Source organism: Phaseolus vulgaris, chromosome 5, assembly GCF_051622355.1.
Source record: "Phaseolus vulgaris cultivar YP4 chromosome 5, ASM5162235v1, whole genome shotgun sequence".
NCBI classification, from domain to species: domain Eukaryota; kingdom Viridiplantae; phylum Streptophyta; class Magnoliopsida; order Fabales; family Fabaceae; genus Phaseolus; species Phaseolus vulgaris.
This window is the reverse complement of record NC_143502.1, coordinates 39841544-39866293: the sequence shown is the minus strand read 5'-3', so window position 1 is coordinate 39866293 and position 24750 is coordinate 39841544. Positions and strand designations below refer to the sequence as shown.

At 30.2% G+C, this 24750-nt stretch overlaps 1 protein-coding gene and 2 pseudogenes across 1 annotated transcript; all 3 read left to right on the top strand.

Annotated features, from left to right (window-relative positions):
* Nucleotides 1–7793: 7793 nt before the first annotated feature.
* On the top strand, nucleotides 7794–11325 carry LOC137817330 (uncharacterized; annotated as a pseudogene).
* A 139-nt stretch (nucleotides 11326–11464) lies between these two features.
* On the top strand, nucleotides 11465–12760 carry LOC137817329 (uncharacterized; annotated as a pseudogene).
* Nucleotides 12761–12794: 34 nt separating this feature from the next.
* On the top strand, nucleotides 12795–13714 carry LOC137817328 (uncharacterized). Its single transcript, XM_068620590.2, has 4 exons — nucleotides 12795–12890; nucleotides 12971–13180; nucleotides 13270–13434; nucleotides 13514–13714. The coding sequence occupies exons 2-4, from the start codon at nucleotides 13085–13087 to the stop codon at nucleotides 13544–13546; spliced, it is 294 nt and encodes a 97-aa protein (XP_068476691.2). The 5' UTR covers nucleotides 12795–12890; nucleotides 12971–13084; the 3' UTR covers nucleotides 13547–13714.
* Nucleotides 13715–24750: the final 11036 nt, after the last annotated feature.

Here is a 24750-nt window from a genome sequence, read left to right as displayed (position 1 = left end):
ATAATGAGGGCTGCTGAACTTCTTAAAAGTGTTGTGGGTATCAAAAGTGTTTATATACACCAATTCTTATAAGTCGTCGTCAATATTTAAATTTATAGTTTAAAAAAAAAAAAAAACTAAACAAAGTTTCTCTCTGTAAGATATCCCATTATAAAGCACCCTACGTAAACTCTAAATATACAATCCATTGAAGGACTCTTACATGAAAACCCAATTAAATAATACTTTAGTTATCATACTAGTCCATTGATAAAAATAATTCTTTCTCTCCCTCTTAGGAACTCAAATCTTAGTCTCAATTTCAAAAAATAATAAATTTTTGAATAGTATTGTCGCTCGTCTCTATATAAATAGTAAATTTTTCGACATCTTTTATTACTATCATATTAACTTGAACGTTAAAGAATCTTTTATAGATATCTTCACCATCCGATCGAGATCACATTAAAAACTGAGATCTGAGAAATGATCGAGATCTAAGATTTCAAGATTAAAATAAAAGAATACACAACAAGAAAATCATTAAATAGAAACAAATTTTAGATGCCAAAAATAATTAATCACTATATTAATTAAATTATATTATTTTATAAATTATAAAAGTTATTAGTATCTAAAATAGTTTTTATTATTAATAAATTTTATAAATTAATTTCTAATTAGTTATCAACTAGTTTTTATTTAATAATTTTTATGCAGTGATAAAGACATTTTTTTAGTCCATACAAAAATATAGAGAAAGAGATAAATGGATATTATAATAATAATAATAATATTTTCAAGTATTCATATATAGAGTTGTGAAAATATTATTACTTGTGATTTTAGATACATCATATGCATATTTTGGCTTACTTGAATGATGGAAGTTTAAAGAAGAACAAGGAAGTTTAACTTTTTCTTAATTTTCTAATGGTAACCTGAATCATTTTGTTTATATTTGTAGTTGAAAGTTACCTTTGCAAGAACAGACCCATGCGCCTAAAAAACTTGATTCATCGCCAATGAAACGTGTGTATTTATCTCACAAAAGATTAGGAAGAGAGAGAAATGTTGATAAATCTCAATTTCAATATAAAAGATTAGGCCAAGGAAAAATGTATCTTTCTTTCTGTAGACGTATTTTCCTTTTCTTTCTTCTTTTCTTCTTTCATATGCACAAACAAGTGAAATAAAACTAATTAGTTAACTTCCAAATTCTAACAATCTAAACAACCTAAACATTCATTTGAAATTTACTTTCAATTTTATCCATTTCTTATTTTCTCTACTTTCTATTATTGTCGAATCGTGCTTGATACAAGATAATTATTGGTCCTTCTTTTCTTTACTAGATAATAATCGTTGGTCCCAAGTGTTCTTTTCTTTACTTGTTCAAATGAGACGATGATTGTTAACACACTCCCGTGTCCAATGTAGGGTCAGTCAATACAAAGGTATTGAAAATTGAAATAAAAAATGAAGTTGAACTGAAAAATGAAAAGGCCTAACATTACAAACCAAAACATCATCAAACCATCAAAATAAAGCAAGAAATGTTTACTTACAACACCAACAACTATGTATAAAGTACAACCAAACAATAAAGGGATTAACCCCTAAAAAACATATCTCCAATTATAAGCACGAGATCACTGATCAATTCCCATGTGATGAATAACTAATTTTTTGAATTATGAAAAAACCGATTAACCTGTCATGTAAAAATCTAACTGGACCAAACTGAAAAGTATAATAGTTCTGATGCAGAGTGTGTGGGAACTCAGAGTTAGGCTTCAGAAGAGTAGCCACTTGGAACAGGTGGGGTCGTGGAAGTTGAGCTGAGAACAGCGGCGCCGCCAATCTGTTCGCGGCCCTCCTTGATTTTCCGACCAGAACACCATAGCGCCGCCACGACGCTCTTTACTACCATGATCGTGATTTGCCCTCTCTTCGGCACGACCATGCTAGTGCCCTTTTGTTTCGCGTACGTTAGATCCATGAGCAACGAAATTGGGACAAAGATTGAGGCAAGTGGAAGAAGCAGAGCGGAGAACAATTGCTGAGATACGAGTTTTGTGTGTCGTGGAAAGTGTTTGTGGTGTGTGAGAAGCAAGATTTTCAGTCTTATATAAGTGCTGAAATGTTCAGAATCCTCAGATTCCAACTCTATATTCCAATCTTGGAACTTAAGCTTCTCGCTTTTCTTTTCTTTTTGTTTTTTTTTTAAATTAAGCGCAGTGATGAGTCATCACTGGTTAAATTGTGCTTTCCTGGCATATTTCTCAGTTTTGGTTTCACATTGGCCAACGTTCATACACCTGTTAAAAAAGAAACCCAAATGTCCAATTTACAATATAACTTATAAATACTTAACTCTTTTTATCTTTGATAATTCTATGATCATATCATTAGCAACCTAACATGATTTTAAAATTTTTGAATCTTAATACGAAGATTACTATGGATTTGTATTTTAAATAGATGAAATAAAATATTTATTTATAAAAAAATAAATATTATCATAATTATATAATATTATTTAATTTTATTTGAATGAATCTCAATAATTAAAAGAAAATAAATAAATTTAACGCGATTGAAAAAATTATTATTTAATATTACAAGAAAGTTTTTCAATTTCCAATATAATCAAACACAAATTGATAAATGAGTCCTAATAATAATTTAAAAAAATAATTGATGTAAAATATTTAAAAGTGTTTATTTTTTAAATTCAAATATTGGAACTATCACTTAATATTTGACATTTTATTAACTAAACAAATTATCATTTAATTCAACGAATTTTGCTCTCAGCTTTTTTAATATTAGTTTAACATGATCCAATAATTAAATATTATAAAAAGATAACAAATGCAAAAATCTTTAAAAACAAATTTATATTTTTTTAAATCAAATATTAGAAGATATCTTAATAATTAACATCTTTATAACTCAATAAATTATCAATTAACATGGAAGAAAAATAGTCTATTTCTAATAAAACAAAACACCAATTACAAAATGAGTAATAATAATTAAAAAAAATATTGTAAAATAGTAATTGATGCAAATTATTTAAAAACAAATTTATTTTTTTAAAATTCAATATCTCAATCATCATAGCATTTAACTCAATACATTATCATTTAACACTATACAAAACTTTTTAAGTTTCCAATCAAATCAAATAGATAGTATGTAAATGAGTAGTAATAATAATTAATAAAACACTATAAAAAAAAATTAAATACGGTAAAAAGTTCATTGATGTAAAAGTATTTTAAAAAAATTACTATTTTTTTTACACCCAAACACCTAAAACTGACCTTATAGAATAAACAAATGATCGTCTCATATCAAAGCATTTTTCAATATCCTTGAATCCAAGGTCATTCCTTCCCAACCGGCCAGAACATATGTGAATTTTATTTGAGTAGGTCAATATTTTCTACCTCAAAAACGAGGTGCATCATCACGTGAGACCTTAACAACATGAGTGTCACTTATGGCCCTTAAACAATCCTAATGGAAACCAAATTTCATAATTTTAATTAAACTTAAATAAATCAAACATTATTCAAAATTTAAAATAACTTTGTCATAAACAAACCTTAAAGTAATGGTGAAATCGATTGTTGTTATAGACATGCATTTGTACAACAATATTATTCACTTGAATTAAGAAAGTGACGGGAAACTGCCACACCGATGGAAGAAGAATGAAACACTCTGATTCTTCACATTATGTCCAATAATGTGAAGAAATTTGACAACTTATTCATCCACGGTTGCTCGATATGCATCTTTAACAAATTCAATTTTCTTAATTTGTTCACACAATTCAATAAAGACTTCTGGTCCCATGCAAATAATGTAACAACATCGTTCAGTGTGGACCAAGTACTCTATCAATTATTGTCTGCGACACTCTTTTTGTGGTTGGAACTTGGTGATAGAGTTCAATGTATTACCTTCCATACGTAACAAATTCAATACAACAACAACCATACAAAGGATTATCACTGATGCACCTTGAGTATTTCTTTTATTTTGTTGTTGTATTTGTGCAATTAAGTTCATGTTTACATAACCAAAATCGTTAAAATTTGCAACTATGTCCTCAAAATCAAAATTTATCATCTCTGCCTTGTCAAAATGTCTCACGGAATTCATATAGTTATTCATGTAACACTACAAGAAAAAAAGGTTTTAGTGGAGGTTATTTAGCGGAGGTTAACATAACCTTAGGAATTGATTTAATTAATGGAGGTTTTTTTCTAAAACCTCAACAAAATAACGGAGGTTTTTTAACCTTATTTAAATTCCAAAGGTTTATTATAAAACCTTGGCAAAATGACGGAGGTTTTTTTAACCTTCATTAGTTTCCGAAGGTTTATTTTAAAATCTCCGCAAAATAACTGAGGTTTTTTTAACCTTCATTAATTTCCATAGGTTTATTTCAAAACCTCTGCAAAATAACGAAGGTTTTTTAACCTTAGTTAATTTTCAAAGGTTTACTTTAAAACCTCTGCAAAATAGTTGAGGTTTTTTAACCTTTGTTAAGTTTCATTAATTTATTCTAAAATCTCATAAAAAAATAATTTAAAAAATAATTTTAATATATTTGATAACTAAATTCTTAAAGTTTTTGAAAATGTAACTTTAAACATATAAATTTTTTTAAAAATATTATTGATTTTAAATATTTATTTAATTAAAATTAATTTTATTTATTTATTTTATATAAATATTTTTAATAAAAAAAGAAAAATTATCTTTTTTTTTAACTTTTCCATGTATTTTCAAACCTCAGGAAAATACTCACACTTTTTACAACTTTGGACTAAAATGTTCATTCTCCTCTTCCACTTCCACAGTACTTCTCATCCTCTACCATAGCTTCTCATCCACCGAACCTGTTTCTCCTCCACCAGATCTGTTTCTCCTCCTCCACCGGATCTGTTTCTCCTCCTCCACCACGAACCTGCTTCTGCTGCTTCACCACGGACCTGCTTCTGCTGCTTCACCACGGTAATTTGTTTCTTCTTCTAAGGGAGTGCAGGGTTATGGTTCAGGGTGTTTCTGCTTCTAGGGTTATGGTTCATAGTTAAATCTGCTCCAGCTCAAAAAAGAAAAGAAAAAAGGATCCCAACCATTTGTTTTCATTCACTGTTTCTGATCCAGTTTTTCCAGTTATTATGTTTTCACATTTGTTTTCAATTCTGCTTTCGGTAGGTTGCTTGGGCATATCTATGCTTGCGGTCCATGGATGCATAGATTCCAAGATAAAGACAAAGGCTTATTAGAAAAAGGACTAGTTCAAATCAAACTGGTCCTTGAATCTTGTTTTTTTGTTGTTTGGTGATCCTGACGCTGATATGGCTTTTATTATTGGGACCTATCTTCCTTTGCGTTTTGATAATGCACATGGTTGTCCTGATTCTTGCAGATTATGCACTTTCATTAAAACTGAAAATGCCATGCTTAAATTGTGATACAAATTCCTAAGATGAGATATTTTGTTGAGTTTAATGAACATGCAGTAGTATTATTCGTGTGTAATCATAAATAGTTTTATGCTCTGTCAACTAATCAGAAATAACCATGTACTCTTCTTTATTACCATGTACTCTTCTTTCTTCCCTTAGGCAATTGCTATCTATCCTTAGAAAGGGAAAAAAGTGGAATTTGTCCCTATGAAACACCAACTCCAGCATGGGACACCAGGACACGACTAGTGTCCTAAATAGGACATACTATGTGTCTGTTTAAGGATAGATTAAGCTGCTCAAAGCGTATTCTTCCAAAGCTCTTAATGTTTCAATCACTTGAATTTCTCAATCCATGGAAAATCAAGGTCCATGGACAAATGGACAAGTCACCTCCACTGTCTTATCTATGCTTTTGTTGTTTTCCTGTTGTTATTCTTGTCAAATCCTTGTTGTATATCTGCTGAAAGATATGTTTTGTTTAAAAAAATTGAACTGCTGGCATTATGGAGTATTCTTGTCAAAATTAGTTTAATTTATTTTCAAGCTGTAGATTTAATATTCTTCTGTGTAAGATCTGATTTTATGTCTTGGCTTTCAGGTGCATCACATTTTTGCTACTGCCGGATCTGACGGTGCTTTTAATTTCTGGGACAAGGACAGTAAACAGAGGCTCAAGGTTCCTGCTTTGTTTAATACTCTATTCTTACTTGTCCTCTCATTCTTACAGTAAATTCATCTTTACTAATTTGATCAGAAACCTTATCACGGTTTTTAGATTGCTTACTGTTTCACTCCTTATATGCATTAAATAGAATGGCAGTGAGATAACTGTTATTTGGTTTGCATATCAGCCTTCCCCTGAATGTCTATCAACATGTTGCTGGCTTAAGCGGTTACTTGGCTGTTAAATATTTGAGCTTCTTTAGAGACATTAAAATGCATTTCTTATGAGTTTTTTTTACTAGATTTGGATATTTGCACCACTTCTACTGGCCTAATTTTAATGTGATATAACTATCATTCGTGATTGGCCTCTTCACTATCTAGACATAAAAAAGGCCTTCTAGCACAGTTAGTTGCAATAAGAGGTTTTACTAGGTCTGGTGACACATGCCTTGTCTACATCTTTCATTTCTCTTTGTATGAGCAGAAACAGTTTCCCTGTGCTTTGAGATTAATCATTTTATCCTCTCCCTCCATTCTCCATTTGGCCTATGCATTTATCTTGTTTATGCTAATGACATTGTCATTGCTGGAGATGACTCTGCGATATCCACCACTAGCTCAAATCCCTCTGAAATATTTCTTAAGCATTGAGGTCGCTCAATCATGCTCTACCATTGCCATTTCTAAGTAGTCTATGAATATTTGTGGCCCTACATTCTTAAGAGAGTATCCTTTTCCTGAAATTTCTTACTGTTCTCTCTCTAAACCTTATCTCTTTCTATTAAACCCTTTTACCATTATTTAATTTTTAAAATGTTACTCAGTTTTAATTCTGGTAAGGGAAAGCTATTACAACAAACCAAAATAACAGGGATAAAAACAAAAAGAAAATGCAATAGTATAGAATAATACTACAATTAGAAGATACGTTACAATGAACCTTATCTCTCAAAACCTTATCTCTTTCTATTAAACCCTTTTACCATTATTTAATTATTAAAATGTTAGGTAAGAGAAAGCTATTACAACAAACCAAAATAACAGGGATAAAAACAAAAAGAAAATGCAATAGTATAGAATAATACTACAATTAGAAGATACTAGTTCAAATGTTGCCAGTGGCCCCACTTTAAATTGCTTACGATTAGAATTCTACATATCTTGGGTTTAGCAATTAAAAAGTAAGAACAAGAAGATGCAAGACCGCTCCACTTGTTACCAAAATAAATCCTTCAAATAACATTTTCTTAATTAGTTGGAACTACGTAAAATTATGAATAGTACAATACGATACCGTTTTAGAAATAAAAAATATGTAAAATTTAAAAATCGTTATATAATAATCTAAAAATTGCAATAGAAAAGAAACAGAGAGGTTTGAGATGATTTTTGAATCTTTTATACTGGAGAATCTAATATTCTTATGCATGAAAATAATGAATTCAATAGTTGTGGTCGGACTCTATTATAGATTTATGACCACATTTTCCACTTATTTTGTTATTTTCTTAATGTATCTGAAAAGTATAGTGATTAATTACTCTATCTTATTCACTCTTGCTGCATTTCACTTTATACACTTATTTCACTTCTATTCTTTTACGCATTCTAATACTCTTGTTGACACATGTGTTTTTTTTTTAACTTTCATGCTAGGTTTGCTTTATTTTTATCAAACAATTCCATTTAGATATGGATAAGTCTTGGATTAACATGCCTCGAAATACATGTCAGTACATGGATGGATTGAATAAATTTTTGGACTTTGCATTTGCTAATAAGAGCGTTGAGGGTAAGATAATTTGCCCATGTCCGAAATGCAATCTTAAAAAATGGCAAACTCGAGAAGCAACACATGAGCACTTGATTCTTCATCCTTTTCCAAAAGGTTATACATTCTGGCTTCTACATGGCGAGACAAGTTTTGTACAAAATACGACTGAAACACCTCCAGTTTTCCAATCAAATGAGCATAAAGTTTCTGGTAATGATCTCATGCGTGTCATGGTTAATGACGCATTCGGAAATTTTTTCTATGATGATAACGTGGAGGATGATGAGGATATGCGTCCTAGATCAAGCGAAATGATGCCTGATGAAATTGCTGAGTATCTGAATTTTATGCATGATGGGCAACAAAGTTTGTATGAAGGATGTGGCAAGTATTCTAAACTTTCTTTCTTGCTCAAATTGTACCACATCAAATGCCTATGTAGAATGATTGACAAGGCAATGTCAATGATATTGGAGTTGTTAGCAGATGCCTTTGATTATGCTAAAATTCCATGTTCCTTCTATGAAGCTAAGAAAATCATTAATAAGCTTGGCCTTCATTACACCAAAATTGATGCTTGCCCAAATGATTGCATGTTGTACTATGGAGAAGACAAAGACAAAGAAGTTTGTAAGAAATGTAATGAATCTAGATGGAAAAGAAGAAAGAAGAACAAGACTATTGATGGTACTCTGAAAAAGCAAAAGAAAGTTCCTGCTAAAGTTTTAAGATATTTTCCATTGAAGCCACGCTTACAACGAATGTTTATGTCTTCTAAAATAGCCGAGCATATGCAATGGCATGCATCAGGAAGTACAAATGAAAGCATACTAAGGCATCCGAGGGATTCTGAAGCATGGAAGAACTTTGATCTAATAAATCCTCAATTTGCTTCAGATGCTCGAAATGTTAGACTTGGTTTGGCAGCTGATGGATTCAATCCATTCGGTGATTTGAGTACAAGTCATAGTACTTGGCCTATTGTACTCATACCCTACAATCTTCCTCCTTGGATGTGTATGAAACAAAGTTCATTCATTCTTTCCATGATCATTCCCGGTAAAAGAGCACCAGGAAATGATATTGATGTATATTTAAGGCCATTAATTGAAGAATTAAAAGAGCTATGGAACAATGGACTTAAAACTTTTGATTCATATAGCAATGAAGTTTTTAATATGCATGCAGCTATATTGTGGACCATTAGTGATTTTCCTGGTCTTGGAACCTTATCTGGGTGGAATACACATACTGGGTTGGCTTGCCCTAGGTGTAATTTTGACACTACTCCTAAGAAGATTCAGGGTAAATTTTGTTTCATGAATCATCGACGTTGGTTAAATGCAAGACACAAATTCAGATTAGCCCGCATTCATTTTGATGGAAGTGTGGAAAATAGAAATCCTCCTTTGACAATATCAGGAACAGATGTCTTAAGACAAGTTGAGAATGTCAATATCATATTTGGGAAAGAACCAGAAGTTGAGGAACTGGGGAAACGACAACGCAGAGATCACCAAGCTATTGATGGCCCTCTACAATGGCGAAAAAAAAGTATATTTTTTGAACTTCCTTATTGGGTAAACAATTTATTGCACCATAATCTAGATGTTATGCATATTGAAAAAAATGTATGTGATAATGTGGTGTATACATTATTGAACCAAGGAAAAAAATCAAAAAATAACCTAAAGGCACGAAAGGACTTAAAAGATTGGGGTGTTAGACCTGATCTTTGGCCTGATGAAAATAATAAATATCTTCCTGCTATATATACATTGACAAAAGAAAATAAGCATACATTTCTGACAACACTAAAGAACATCACTGTTCCAGATGGCTACTCAAGTAACATTAGTAGATGTGTTGATGTCAAACAATGTAAGCTTGGAGGATTGAAAATTCATGATTCACATGTTTTGATGGAGCAACTTCTACCTTTAGCAATGAGAAAGACACTCCCTAAGGAAGTGTGCTATGTTTTGATTGATTTGTGTTCATTTTTTAGAAACTTATGCAGTAAAGTTTTAAAAGTGGATGAACTTAACCAACTGCAAAATAGAGTTGTTCTCACATTATGTCACATGGAGATATTATTTCCTCCTGCATTTTTTACAGTCATGGTTCATTTGATTGTGCATTTGGTGGAAGATGCCAAGCTTGGAGAACCTGTCCAGTATAGATGGATGTATCCCATTGAGAGATATTTAGGAAAGTTGAAATCTTATGTGCGTAACAAGGCACAACCAGAAGGCTCAATAGCTGAAGGCTACATGGCTGAAGAGTCTTTAACCTTTTGTTCAAGATATTTAAATGAAATTGAGACTGTATTTAATCGAATAAGGCGTGTTGATGATGAACCAGACACTATATCATCTAGTGCAAGCACTTTGTTTCCACCTGTTGGAAAACCAATTGGGTCTTTTACTTACTTCTCTTTATCAGCAAAGGAAAAGTTACAAGCACATCGTCATATATTGACTAATTGTGCCCAAGTTGACCCTTTCCTTCAGTAAGTACTTTGACTTTATAACTTATTATGATTCATCTGCAATTGAACACTAACCATGTAATTATTATTTATTTAATTTAAAGAGTTTAGAGACATTATACGAAGACAATTAAGAAGTCGTACACGGTCATCCTCTGTGATAGATAAGAGAGTTCATAGAGAATTTGCAGAATGGTTTTCTCGTCGTGTATGTATAATTTATATTGTTGACTTTTGATTATATTGAATATATAGAATTGTTTTGATCATATTTTCCTCTTTTTTAGATAAGAAATGAGTTGAATGGACCTCACTCAGATGATTTAAAGTTCTTAGCTATGGGGCCAATTGATTGTGCAAAACGTTACAATGCTTACAATGTAAATGGCTTCAAGTTCCGTACATTGGAGAGAGATGAAGGACTTAAAACACAAAACAGTGGGATATTTGGTACTTTTGGGACAAGGAGTTATGCAAGTAGCATCGACAATCAAATGCAATTTGGGGGTGTGCCTTATTATGGAAAATTGGTAGACATAATTGAGATAAACTATAATGGTCGATTTTCTATTACTTTGTTCAAATGTATGTGGGCTAATACAACTACTTCTAGAGGGATTATGACAGATGATCTTGGATTTACACTAGTAAACTTTACACGTTTGATACACATTGGTGATAATGATGATGATGAACCATACATCCAAGCTAAAGAAGCACAAATGGTTTATTATGTAGTGGATGAATTAGCTAAAGATTGGAGCATTCCTGTGCATCTAAAGCCACGAGACTTATATGACATGGGAGAAGATAATGATGTCACTTTTCATGAATGTGAAGCATTTGTACAAAACAATTTTGAAACTTTATTTGTCAATGGAGAAGGGAGTATATCGTTAACAAGGTCCTATTTTTAATTGAACACTTGTATATTATTTTTGTTTAAATTATCATCCTTATTGCTTATACATTATTGTTTATGCATGCATTATATTATGATTTGTTGAATTTCTATTTTGACTTGTATTAATGTTATTATTTCAAGAATACCTGAAGATGAAGAAAATGTCCATCAAGAAGACTAGAGCAACAGAACATGATACTCTCAATAACACTTTTGACCAACTTGCAGCCCTTAATAACTCAAGTAAGTTCATACACAACTTCCATTTAGTGAGATGTTTGTACTTATATTTTAATTTGGCATTCTCTTTAAAAATATATTATTTTTCACATGTATTCATTTAATTATTATGCAGCACCTCATGTGAATTATCATCCTATAGAGAATAATAATAAGAAGCCTCCTCCCCCACATGCACCTCATAGGTTGATTTCTATTACTAAGAACAATTTTGCACTTGAATTTCAATTTGATAATACAGATGAATCTGTCCAAGAATCTACATCTGAACCTACACCAAGGTTACAATCTGATGAAGAAAGGGAAGAAAATGTGGGTATTGAGATGCAAACTGAACAATCAAAGCATGTATCACGTAAAAGATCATGGCTTGTTGATGTCATTGGTAAGCTTGAATCAATACATTGCAAACTCACATTGTATTTGTTTTTTATGTTCGTCCTCTTAAACTAACAATAATTTTGACAGATAGTGAAGGCAAAAAGGTTAGGAAACAATTAACAGCAAATGATGTTTGGTTTTTATCTGTTGGTGAGAGGATTCTTGTTAACTGGAATAACGAGAACCAACCAGTTGATGACAGTGGAGCATTGTTGAATAGGTTTTTAGGTCATGTTGCAAGAAATGTTAATGCATTTCCTATTAGCTATCAAAGTTGGAGGAAGATTCCCAAAGATTACAAAGAAGATATACTTAAGAAAACCATTCAAGTAATTATTTTTGGATTTTTCTGTGTTTTAATTGATATTATATTGAAATTATCTTAAATTTACTTGTGTAATAATTTTGAAGGCTAAGTTTGAAGTTGAATCTGATGCTCATGTAAGATATATCTTCAAATCACTTAACACAAAGTGGACTGAGTATAGGCAACAACTATGACAACAAAGAAATGATGGAACACACAATAGAGATGAAATTATTGCAATGTGTCCAGAAGTAATGAATAAAGACCATTGGGCTTCTTTTGTTGACTACCGTTTAAATTCAAGGACAAAGGTAATAAAAACTACTTTATTATTTAAAGTGTTGATTTATTTATATTTAGTTCTTTTACTACATGTATGCTTAGGAAATTGCCAAAAAGAACAAGGATAATAGAAAGAAGCAAACAGTTCCTCATACTGGTGGATCCAAGAGCATTGCACGGAAGAAAGATGAGATGGTAACTTGATTCTCCTATAATTTTTATTATATCATATATCATGATTCATATACTTTTATTACATTTTATAGGAGAAAGAGCTTGATCGCAAAGTTAGTAGGGGAGAAGTATGGGTAGCAACACATAAACATGCTAACGGAGAATTTGTGAATGATGGGGCAAGAGAGATTGGGGTAAGTATCATTTTTGTAAAGATGAAAACTCAACCAAATTGGATGTGAGCTTCATTTATAACTTTTTTCATTATTTGTAGGAAAAGATTCAAGCATATGAGTCAAATACATCTTCCCTCTCACATGATATATCAATTGATGATTCACTAGCTCATGCCTTTGGAAGTGAAGAACATTGTGGTCGTGTTCGAGGGATGGGATTGGGACCTTGCCCTTCTCATGTGTTTGGATATACTAGAAATTCTCGCACTGGGATATCTTCAACTACTTATAGAGAATTGGAGAATCAGGTTTTTGAACATGTATTTTCTTATGTAGCAATTTTTTAATGTGTATGGTTTTCTCACTCTTTTTCATGATAAATTGTGTTTTAATATAGGTTATTGCATTAAAGTCACAATTGGATGAACAAAATAAAAGATATGAAGAACGTGAAAAAAGATATGAAGAACATGAAAAAAGATTTGAGATAATGATGAATTTTTTCTTTCAAAGTTATCAAGGTCAATTGCCTCCTGAGTTGACTATGTTCAATCGTTCATCGGTAATGTTTAAAAAATTTAAATAACTTGTTTTATTTTTCAGATTTACATTTCTAATTGTGATATATGTTTATATTGTAGGTGTCTGATCAAGGAAGTGTGCCAAAAAATTAGGAAGGCAAAACCAAAACCATAATAATAATGCACCAAACACACTCATTCAACAAATAAAGAATTCATGTGGGATTAGAACGTGATCAAAACCGATCCTGCAGTCATATACTGGTTTTATCTTGTTCATTAATGAGTTTAAACTGGTATTAATGAGTTTAAATTTTGTGGAAAAAATGAAAATTTTGCTGGATTACTTCTTATTTTGCTTTAACTTGTTTTTTTTAATTGGTGTCTTGATCCGTTGATGTGTTTGATGTTGATTTATAGTCTTTTTTAGTTTTTTTTTGTTGGATTTGAAAGCTTGGTAGTGTTATGTTTAGGTGTTTTCCTTGTTTTTGTGTTGGCTAGTTTTGACAAGGTTGTTGGATCTTTCTTTTGAGTAGTGTATGAAAATGATTAAGACAAATTCCTCCTCATGCTCCATCACTCATAGCATATTTGCATGGCTAACCTAGTCATGTGTAGTTCAAGCCTTCATTTGAACATCTTGAAATAGCATTTTTTACACATGTGCTATTTGTTTCTGATCTATAATGGCATTTGGATTTGTCCACTCATTTTCTTTGTCACCTACAATTACTTTATTTAATGTAAAAAGTGATTTGCCTCGGTCTCCATCAATTGAATTGTGGTTTCTTGGTCATGGTTTTCATGAGCACTTGTAAGATGGTAGTAAAATACCATTAGAAAGAGTTGAACGATGGAAAAAGATTGATTCTTAGCTTTGTGCCTTGTTGTGCCATTATGTGGAACACAATATATTAGGCACTCTTAGAGCTTGTGTCACTCGTTTCAGAAGAAGGCTAAGAGCTTTATGACTCTGCTCATAAATTGACATCTCTTAAACAAACAAATCATGACATGACTTGTTTTATTATTGAAGTCCAATCAACTAGTAAGGAATTGAAAATGGTTTTGGATGTTGAATCTTCAAAAGAGATTAAGATGAAGTTGGATGAGTTCTATATGGTTAAGATTCTTCATGCCGTGCACCTTGATTTTGATTAAGTTTGAGTCCGGTCAAGAAATTTCATCAATTTCAAATGGTTATAGATTTATGACCACATTTTCCATAGGTAATGTCAGATGTGTTGGTTATGTACATGATATGTCATGGTTATAAGTCATTAAATTGATACAAAGTTGAGATTTATGACCTCTTTTTTTCTTTTTTCTTTTTTTTTCAGCAAAGCTAGTTTAAATTGTTAAAGATTCTTTGTCCAGGTAAATGAATAAAAAAAAAACAAATTTCATAATTTTGAAACCTATGGTATTTTTTAAGGAGGTTCTAAAACATTTTATGGACGTTTTGAAACCCATGGTATTTTACGGGGGTTTTGAAACCTATGGTATTTTACGGAGGTTTTGAAACCCATGGTATTTTACGGAGGTTTTGAAACCCATGGTATTCTACGGAGGTTTTGAAACCCATGGTATTTTACGGAGGTTTTAAAACCCATGGTATTTTGAAAGGCTTTTCCTGAGGTTTAAAAAAACCCTGGGGAACACATTCCCCAGAGATGGTTTAGCGGGGGAAACTACAACCCTGGGTAAATGACTTAATGGAGATTTTAACCCTAGATAATGTAAAAATAAACCCTTGTTAAAACCATTTTTTCTTGTAGTGTAATGTTTAGCTTTTCATCAACAAACATAATTACGGATAAGTGTCAATACAACATTACAAATACGATTACCATTTCGGTGCAAAATTACATAAGTACAGTTAGTAAAAATTAATTGTGATAAGTAATAAAAAATGACAATATATTTTTAGTTTAAATGACTATCTTATTTCAATAGTATAATATACAAATAGATAATATAAATATTTATAAGTATAAATATTAAAATGGATTATGATTAATAAAAAAATAATTACAACAATATTTTAATTTAAATTAATGTATGATTAAAGTTCTGATTACTGAAAAAAAATATAAATATTTATAAATTTAAAATTTGAGTATTAAAATGGATTTTAATTAATAAAACAATCAAATAATAACTACATAAATAGTTTAAATATAAATTAATGTATATTTCATTTTTTATTAATAAAAAGTCATATAAATATTTCTAATTTAAAATTTTGAATATTAAAATGGATTTTAATTAATAAAATAAAAATTACATAAATAATTTTAATTTAATTAATGTGATGTACGATTTAGTTCTGATTAATAAAAAAATTATATAATATTTCTAATCTTAAATTTTGAATATTAAAATTGATTTTAATTAAGAAAACAGTAAAATAATAATTACATAATTAGTGTTAATTTAAATTAATGTAATGTATGAATTCAGTTTTGATTAATAAAAAAATCATATAAATATTTCTAATTTTAATTTTTAAATATTAAAATGGATTTTAATTAATAAAAAAATAAAATAATAATTACATAAATATTTTTAAGTTAAATTAATGTGAAGTATGACTTCAAATTAATAAAAAAATCATATAAAGATTTCTAATTTTAAATTTTGAATATTAAAATGGATTTTAATTAATAAAACAATAAAATAATAATTACATAAATAGTTTTAATTTAAATTAATGTACGACTTAATTTCTGATTAATAAAATACTCATATAAATATTTATAATTTTAATACTGTTTACGACATAATTTTAATTCTCTAATATAAAAAAATAAATTATATACATATTTATAATTTCAAAATACGAATCATTAAAACGAATTCTCATTAATAAAAGAAAAAATAATAATTACATAAATATTTTTAATTTAAATTAGTATCTCATATAAATTAATGTATGGCTTCAATTCTATAATATAAAAAAAATTATGTAAATATTTATAATTTTTAAATCTTAATCATATGGATTCTCATTAATAAAAAATTCATAAAGATAATTACATAAATATTTTTAATTTAAATGACAATCTCATTTCAATAGTGTAATATATAAAAAATACTTAAATATTTAAATTTTCAATGTTAAAATGTATACTCATTAATAAAACAAAAAATTAATAATTATATTAATAAAATAATTACATTATTATTTCTAATTTTAAAATTTAAATATTTAAATGGATTATGGATTCTCATCAGTAAAACAAATCTGGATTACTATTTATAAGGTATCAATTAAATTCTGAAAACTATAACATAAATTAGATTATTATATTAATATTTCTAATTTAAAATAATATATTTATTAATTCTGATTAATAAGAAAAAAAATATTTTTTTTAATTATTCTAAGTTCAAATAATGCATTAAATTTTTTAATTAAAATAATCTATGAAAACAAAACTTATATTTACATCTAAAATTCGCATATGGTAATTAATTTAAATAATAAGTAACTTCTGTATATAATATAACTTCAAATTTAAATTATGTAATTTAATCTTTTACATCGTCGTCGAGTTGTTGATTTATTGTATGCATGGTGTTTAATGTTAAAATTTGGTGAGAAAAGAAATAAATAAAAATACAATAGATACAAATAATTGTGGTTTAGAAAACACATGATTGCCTAAATGGTAAAAGAATAAAAAAAAAACAAATTTTCATAATTTTGAAACCTATGGTATTTTTTAAGGAAGTTCTAAAACATTTTATGGAGGTTTTGAAACCTATGATATTTTACAAAGGTTTTGAAACTTATGGTATTTTATGGAGGTTTTGAAACTCATGGTATTTTACGGAGGTTCTTAAACCCATGGTATTTAACAAGAGTTTTGAAAGGCTTTTCCTGAGATTTAAAAAAACTCTGGGGAACACATTCTCCAGAGATGGTTTAGCGGGGAAAACTACAACCCTGGGTAAATGACTTAATGGAGGTTTTAACCTGGATAATGTAAAAATAAACCCTTGTTAAAACCATTTTTTCTTCTAGTGAATATATTAAAAAAAATATAATTTATAACAACTTTTTACATATTAATTAATAATTTGTAAAACATATTCAACTAAATCACAAATTTATTCAAATTAACCAACTATAAAATTATTTAAAAAATTAAATATATAAAAAATAAAAACAAACAAAATATTAAATTAGAACACAAACAAAATATAAATTAAAAATAAAATTACGTACTTGGAGAAAAGAAAAACAACAAGAAGGGAGAAAAAAAAACCCTTTTTTTATTTTTTATTTTTTATTTTTTTATTTTTTTTATAAAGTTTTTGTGTTAGGCAAAAAATAAAGAAGGGAGAAAAAAAAACCCTTGAAAACACCCACATTTTTATTAAAAAGTAAAGAAAAAATCATAAAAAAACAGAAAGTGTAATATTTGGAGAAAAAATATGAAGATAACTAATTATGCTTTTTCTTAAAAAAGCAACATAACTAGCCACACTTTTTTGGAGTCTAATCAACTTTCTCTTCCCTTAAAAAACAAACATAATCGATCATGAATAACATCTTAACAACATAATCGATTAGGTCATTTTAACACAGAACATAATCGATTTTCTCCTAAAAATATAAGCTAATTGATTGTGTCGTGTGCTTAATCGATTATGAACTGTTTTTCAAAACATAATCGATTAGGTATCCAGTGTCTTTCCAGTTATAATCGATTAGACAATGAGAAAATTCATAAAAATATTCAACTTGACTTTGAAGATACACCTCAAACTCGTAAAAATGGCACATCCCACTGACTTTTGCACTCTACTCACTCACCAAATTTTCCAAATCGAATTATCCAAACAATAAAAAAACAAATATGTTGTGTTTTAGAGATTCATAATTATATAAATAAGAGGTCATGAATGTAGGATACTTGTTCACGTATTTATGATATAAACCTAAACCATGCATTCAACACGATTTTGGAGATTCTTAAAAGTCATTGCATGCATAAATAAATGTGTTATGCATGGTAGTGAGAGTGTGTGATCAAACCACTCAAAAAATTAAGAAAACTGAGGGAACAAAAGTAATACACACAAGATTTTCTCTTCTTTTATTCATGTTTGATCGAAAGAAACTGTAGATGTTAGATAGAGAATGGTGCAAAGTCAATAACAGAACACAGATTCAACCTCACTACTCTGACCTAAAAAAGAGCAAAAACTTAGTGAGAAAGGTACGGCTGTGGCTGGCTGAAACTTTCTTCCAATGAAAGATCTAGAACACTCATGCATATTTTATCATTTATTTCCAAGTTTGGTTTGCCAAGTGAAGTAATCATCACGGATACATCTTTTTTGCCAAAAATATGCATAGTTTAAGAACCAAAAGTTGACAAATAGGAGAAGGAAATTAGGAGGAATTTGGATAGCATATCATTGACAACAATTAATATGTCGGCGTCTTAGAATGGAAGGTCCAATAAACTAGCAACTTCTCCGTTATTACAATGATGAAATTCGTGCTAATACGAGTCAACTATTATGATACAAAGTTCATGTTTTGGAAATTTGAAAGCTTATTTTATCTATAATCTAAAGATAAATAAGAAAAACGTGACAAATAATGAGGGCTGCTGAACTTGTTAAAAATGTAGGTATCAAAAGTGTTTATGTATACCAATTCCTATAAGTCGTTGTCAATATTTAAATTTATAATTTTAAAAAAAGTCATTAAACAAAGTTTTTCTGCGTAAGATTGTTAATGAAGTGTTGATTAAATGTTTTGATTTTTAGGAAATCAAGAATGTTGTTTTTAACCTTAATGATAATAATGTTCCTGATTCTGATAGTTTTGATGGTGTATTTTATCATTTTTGTTGAGAAATTATTGGGATTGATGTTTGCAATGTCGTCCAACAATTTTTTTAAACAAAATTGGGTTCTTCCTAAAATGAACAGTAATATGGTATCTCTTATTTCTAAGATTCAGGGTGTTGAATCAATTAAAGATTACAGGTCAATTGTTGTTGCTAATTTTAAATCTAAGATTATTTCCAAGATTTTGGCAGATCGGCTTGCTCTTGTGGCTGCCAGAATAATTTGTATGGGTTTGTGCAGGGCAGACATATTCAAGATTGTATTGGTATTGCTTCTGAAGCTATTAACATGTTTTCGAAAAAGGTTCAGGAATGTAATGTGGCTTACAAAGTTGATATTCATAAAGCCTTTGACACTCTGAGTTGGAAGTTTTTACTATTAGTTTTGTCATGCTTTGGTTTTCATCGCTCGTTTGTCTGTTGAATTAGTAATATTCTTCGTTTAGCTATGCTTTCAATCAGAATAAATGGGAATTTGGTGGGATTTTTTCCTTGTAGTAGAGGTGTCAGATAAGGTGATCCTTTGTCTACTCTACTTTTCTGTCTTGCAAAGGATGTTCTTAGTAGAAGTCTTTCTAAGCTTGTGAATGATAAGAAGATTTTACATATGGCTAGCCCGTCAGGTTTTCTCACTCCCTCTCATATTCTATATGCTGATGACATTTTTGTTTTCTGTAGGACGGATAATAAGTCTCTTAGGAATTTGAGTATTTTTCTTAAAAGATATGGTGATTTTTTTGGGTCAATATGTTAATAATTCTAAGAGTAGTTTTTTCACCATGGATAATAATGCAAGATTTGTCACCAAAATTCAGCGTATTCTTTCTTGTAGTCATGGTTGTTTGTCTTTCACTTATTTAGGAGTGTCTATCTTTGTTGGTGCTCCAAAGGGTCAATTTCTTCAACCTTTGACTGATAAAGTCAAACTGAAGCTAGCTTCTTGGAAAAGTAAATCTCTTAGCATGATGGGTCGGATTCAGTTGGTCAATACAGTGATTATGGGACTTCTAGCTTATAGTTTTAATTTGTATAAATGGCATGTTTCTCTTCTTAAGCAAGTTGAGCAATGGTGTAGAAATTTTATTTGGACTGGAGATATTTTGACAAAAGGCATAGCTACTGTTAATTGGACTACACTTTGTTCTCCTTTTGAGAATGACAGTTTGAAGATTATTGACCTTCACCATGAAAAAAATATTTATCTTCTTAAGCTTGATTGAAATTATACTTATAGCAGGGAACTGTTGTTTTTGGATTAGTATATTTGATAATATAACAATTTAAATGAAAATATTAGGTGTTCTCAAGTGCTTTTCGCTCACACTGAAAATTTAGTTCAAGCCAAATTGTTTGAGTAGCTCGCGAGTGCATTTTCGCTCAAGCCAAAATTTTTGGATAGCTTGCGGGTGCATTTTGCTCACACTATGAGATTTTCGCTCAAGTTAAAAAAAATTCTAAAAAAAAAATAACTTAAACTGAAATTTGCACTTGTTTTTAAAATATTGGTTATTTCTATTTCATAATTTTTAGTTATAAATTATGTAAAATTTTGTTTTATTTATATTTAATTGAAAAAATCTTTAATTAGATAATTATTTGAGTATTGGATGAAATTTTGTGTGTTTTGAAATTCTAAGGCTTGGTATGACTTGTTTGTGTGATTTTGGATATTGTGAGATGTGAAATATGATTTTTTAATCAAGACATAGTATTTCCAAGAAAAAAATTATCACCTTAAGGTTGTTAGGATGTTCATTAACTAGGAATTGGTCTAGAAGAAGATATCCTGACTCTCCTGAAATAATGGAATCATATAGATGAAGTTATGCAGATGGTAAGAGCCGAAAGAGGTTAATATGAATGGGTAAGTTGTTTGAATGATAACTAACTTGACCTGACCTGATATATGAATTAACCTTGTCATACTAGGAGAGAGATGATATTGAGATTGTTTATGCGCATAGTTGTGTGGATTTCACAATGAGATAGTATGACAGATGCAGATCTCTGAGTCTAAGTTAATGCACGAGTCTTCTGGAAGTAGAGTTATAGGCACTTATGAGGATTTATTGCTAATTTACATTTAAAATAATCCCTAATTTATGAATTTATACCTTTTTACATTTTTATGATCTTTATTTGAATAAGAGTATTTTATTCCTAAATTTGGTGTTAATTGCAGATTTCTAAGGAAGATTGGAGATTTGGATTAAAAATGAATGATTTGAGCTAAAAAGATAAAGATAGAAGGTCCCAGAATGGAAAAAGATGCAAAGAAAGATTTGGTCTTTTTTATGTTTTATTATTTAGCCTATTAGCGCGACACAATAAACAACCTAACCCTAGAAAACTAGGATAAATAGAGGGCTAGAGGCTCAACCTTAGGGTGCCAGATTGAGAGGAAAACACCATAGAGTGAATTGTAACCCAATTGGGAGAATGGAAGGTGCTAGAAGTATGCGTGGCTAATTCTACCCTTTGGGGTTGGGAGTAATTTGCTCAAACTCTTATGTATTGAGGTGATATCTTATATATTAATATTCAGTTCTTGGTTGATTATTGGTATTGTTGTTTTACTTTTAACTTTCCGTGACAAATTGAGAATCTTAAATCTGACCGGGAGGTATTTTTAGGGTTCTGACCTAAACAACAATACTTAACATATTTTAGTGCTAGGAATAGACTTTAAATGTTAATTGCTATTAAACGTCTGAGCTTCGTTCTAAGTTGTTCTTATAATTATGCGAGGGATCGATAGTTAGGGGACATTCTTAAGGATTTTATATATGAGGAATCGATATAAATGATTTTTATACGGGCATCAATTTCAATCAAAGAACTTAATATTGACATGCTAATCAAAATACATGAAAGTAAGAGAGATGAAACCTAATCCCTATTTTTCCAATTGAAACAACTAATTCTTTGTCTGTTTTCTTATTGATCAGTGTCACCGCAATTAATTCAAAACTCTTTTAATTGTTGTTCGATTTTTATATTTAGCGATTATTGTACTCGATAATTCACTGTTCCTTATGAGATCGATATCCGTCCTTAGGGACAATTATTATTTTTGACAAACGCGGTGCACTTGCCGTAAAAAAGTCAACACCTTGTCGCAAAGGGTGAGTTAGGCTTCAAGCCCACTTCTTAACATGGAAGATGACATCCCGACTTGTAAAAAAAATGCATGCATCTATATCAAATAATTTGTATGCTTTTTGATTGGGAGGATAACCAATGAAGATGCACTATCGAGCGCGCGGATCAATATTTTGCTTAGGTGAAATAACAGTTGCTTAACAGAGACAACCAAAAGTTTTTAAGTGAGAAAGTGAATGTGGGTGATTATATAGCATCCCAAAATGTGATTTATTTTTTAGTAAAGGTGTTGACAAACGATTAATGATATATGTGGCGATTAAAACACATTCCCCCCAAAATTTTAATGGTAAATGGGACTGAAATAGAAAAGCTCGTCTTGTCTTTAAAATGTGTCTATGTTTGCGTTTTACTACTCCATTTTGTTGAGGAGTGTAGACACATGTGCGTTGACATTCAATACCTTTTTTGAGAAAAAAATTACGCATAGAAATAAATTTCAATCTGTTGTCAACGCGGATGGTTTTAATACATGCCTGAAATTGATTTTGTGCAAAAGTAATGAATGATTCTAAGAGATGTTGGGTTTCAAACTTGTGATTCATAAGAAATAACCAAGTACATCTAGTATAGTCATCGACTATAGTGAGAAAAAAAAACGTTTTCCAAAATGAGTTAGGGTTTTATGAGGACCCCAAATGTCACAATGCAATAGATTAAATGGAAAATGAGATTTTATTGTACTTAAAGGAAATGGTAGCCTTGTCTGTTTAGCTTTGGGACAAATACTACAATTATTATGATTGGTAATGAGATCTGCAAAACGCAACCATGTGGAGTAAAAACGACACAACAATTTAGTGAACTAGTTATCTTACTAACGGACATGAGATTTAAATTAAAAGAAGGAACGCAAAGAACATCTTTGAGAATGATATTGTCATTGAATTTAATTGTGACCGTAGATGAGATGGGCGCAGTTGAGACTGTGGGCAGATTAACATTTGGAATAAATGATGATGAAGTGTGTGTGAAAAATTGTGAATCGGATGCAAAATGATTGGTTGCTCCACTATCCAAAATCCATGGTTTCGTAAAAGCAGAATTAATAGACGAGTTATGGGCAAGCAGACCTGCAGTGCTAACAAACGTGTCACTTTTATCGTTATTTTTGAGCGAGTAAATAGCATTTGCCAATTTCTGAATTTGCTCGACGGTGAAGCCTTGTACGAGTCTTCTATCGAACTCGTTACCGGTGCCTTCTTTGCCAGACATGATCTCTTATTTAGCGGATACAAAAAATGGAGAGGTTGTCAGAGCACCAAGATCGGTTCTCTGATACCATATAAGAAAATTGTATGGAAGAAGAATGTGTATATTTACATCACTCCATAGGAAATATATATTAGTGTAAGAAGAATTTCTCTCTCCAAATTACAATATAATTAGGTAGTGATATTCTATAATTATTAAATTAATTCCAGGTGCATTGTGACGAGTAGAGTAGGAGAAGAAGGTTGATCGAGTGAATATTGGACAGAAGTGGTAAGTCAATGTCAATAGTGGGCAAAATACCTTGTAATGGAGGTGAATATTGTGTTTGTGACGGTTGGTAGAACGGGAAAACACTCTCATGGAAGATGACATCCCGACTTGTAAAAAAAATGTCTGCATCTATATCAAATAATTTGTATGCTTTTTGATTGGGAGGATAACCAATGAAGATGCACTGTCGAGCGCGCGGATCAATTTTTTGCTTATGTGAAACAACAGTGGCTTAACAGAGACAACCAAAAGTTTTTAAGTGAGAAAGTGAATGTGGGTGATTATATAGCATCCCAAAATGTGATTTATTTTTTAGTAAAGGTGTTGACAAACGATTAATGATATATGTGGCTATTAAAACACATCCCCCAAAATTTTAATGGTAAATGGGACTGAAATAGAAAGGTTCGTCTTGTGTTTAAAATGTGTCTATGTTTGCGTTTTACTACTCCATTTTGTTGAGGAGTGTAGACACATGTGCGTTGACATTCAATACCTTTTTTGAGAAAAAAATTACGCATAGAAATAAATTTCAATCCGTTGTCAACGCGAATGGTTTTAATATATGCCTGAAATTGATTTTGTGCAAAAATAATGAATGATTCTAAGAGATGTTGGGTTTCAAACTTGTGATTCATAAGAAATAACCAAGTACATCTAGTATAGTCATCAACTATATAGTGAGAAAAAAACGTTTTCCAAAATGAGTTGGGGTTTTATGAGGACCCCAAATGTCACAATGCAATAGATTAAATGGAGAATAAGATTTTATTGTACTTAAAGGAAAGGGTAACCTTGTCTATTTAGCTTTGGGACAAATACTACAATTATTATGAA

Excerpts from the sequence above, each read along its gene's own strand:
- LOC137817328 (XM_068620590.2), top strand. The coding sequence starts at position 13,085 with ATGGGATTGGGACCTTGCCCTTCTCATGTGTTTGGATATACTAGAAAT. Across the intron at positions 13,181-13,269 it reads ATAGAGAATTGGAGAATCAG|GTTATTGCATTAAAGTCACA; the intron begins GTTTTTGAACAT and ends GTTTTAATATAG. Across the intron at positions 13,435-13,513 it reads CTATGTTCAATCGTTCATCG|GTGTCTGATCAAGGAAGTGT; the intron begins GTAATGTTTAAA and ends TTTATATTGTAG.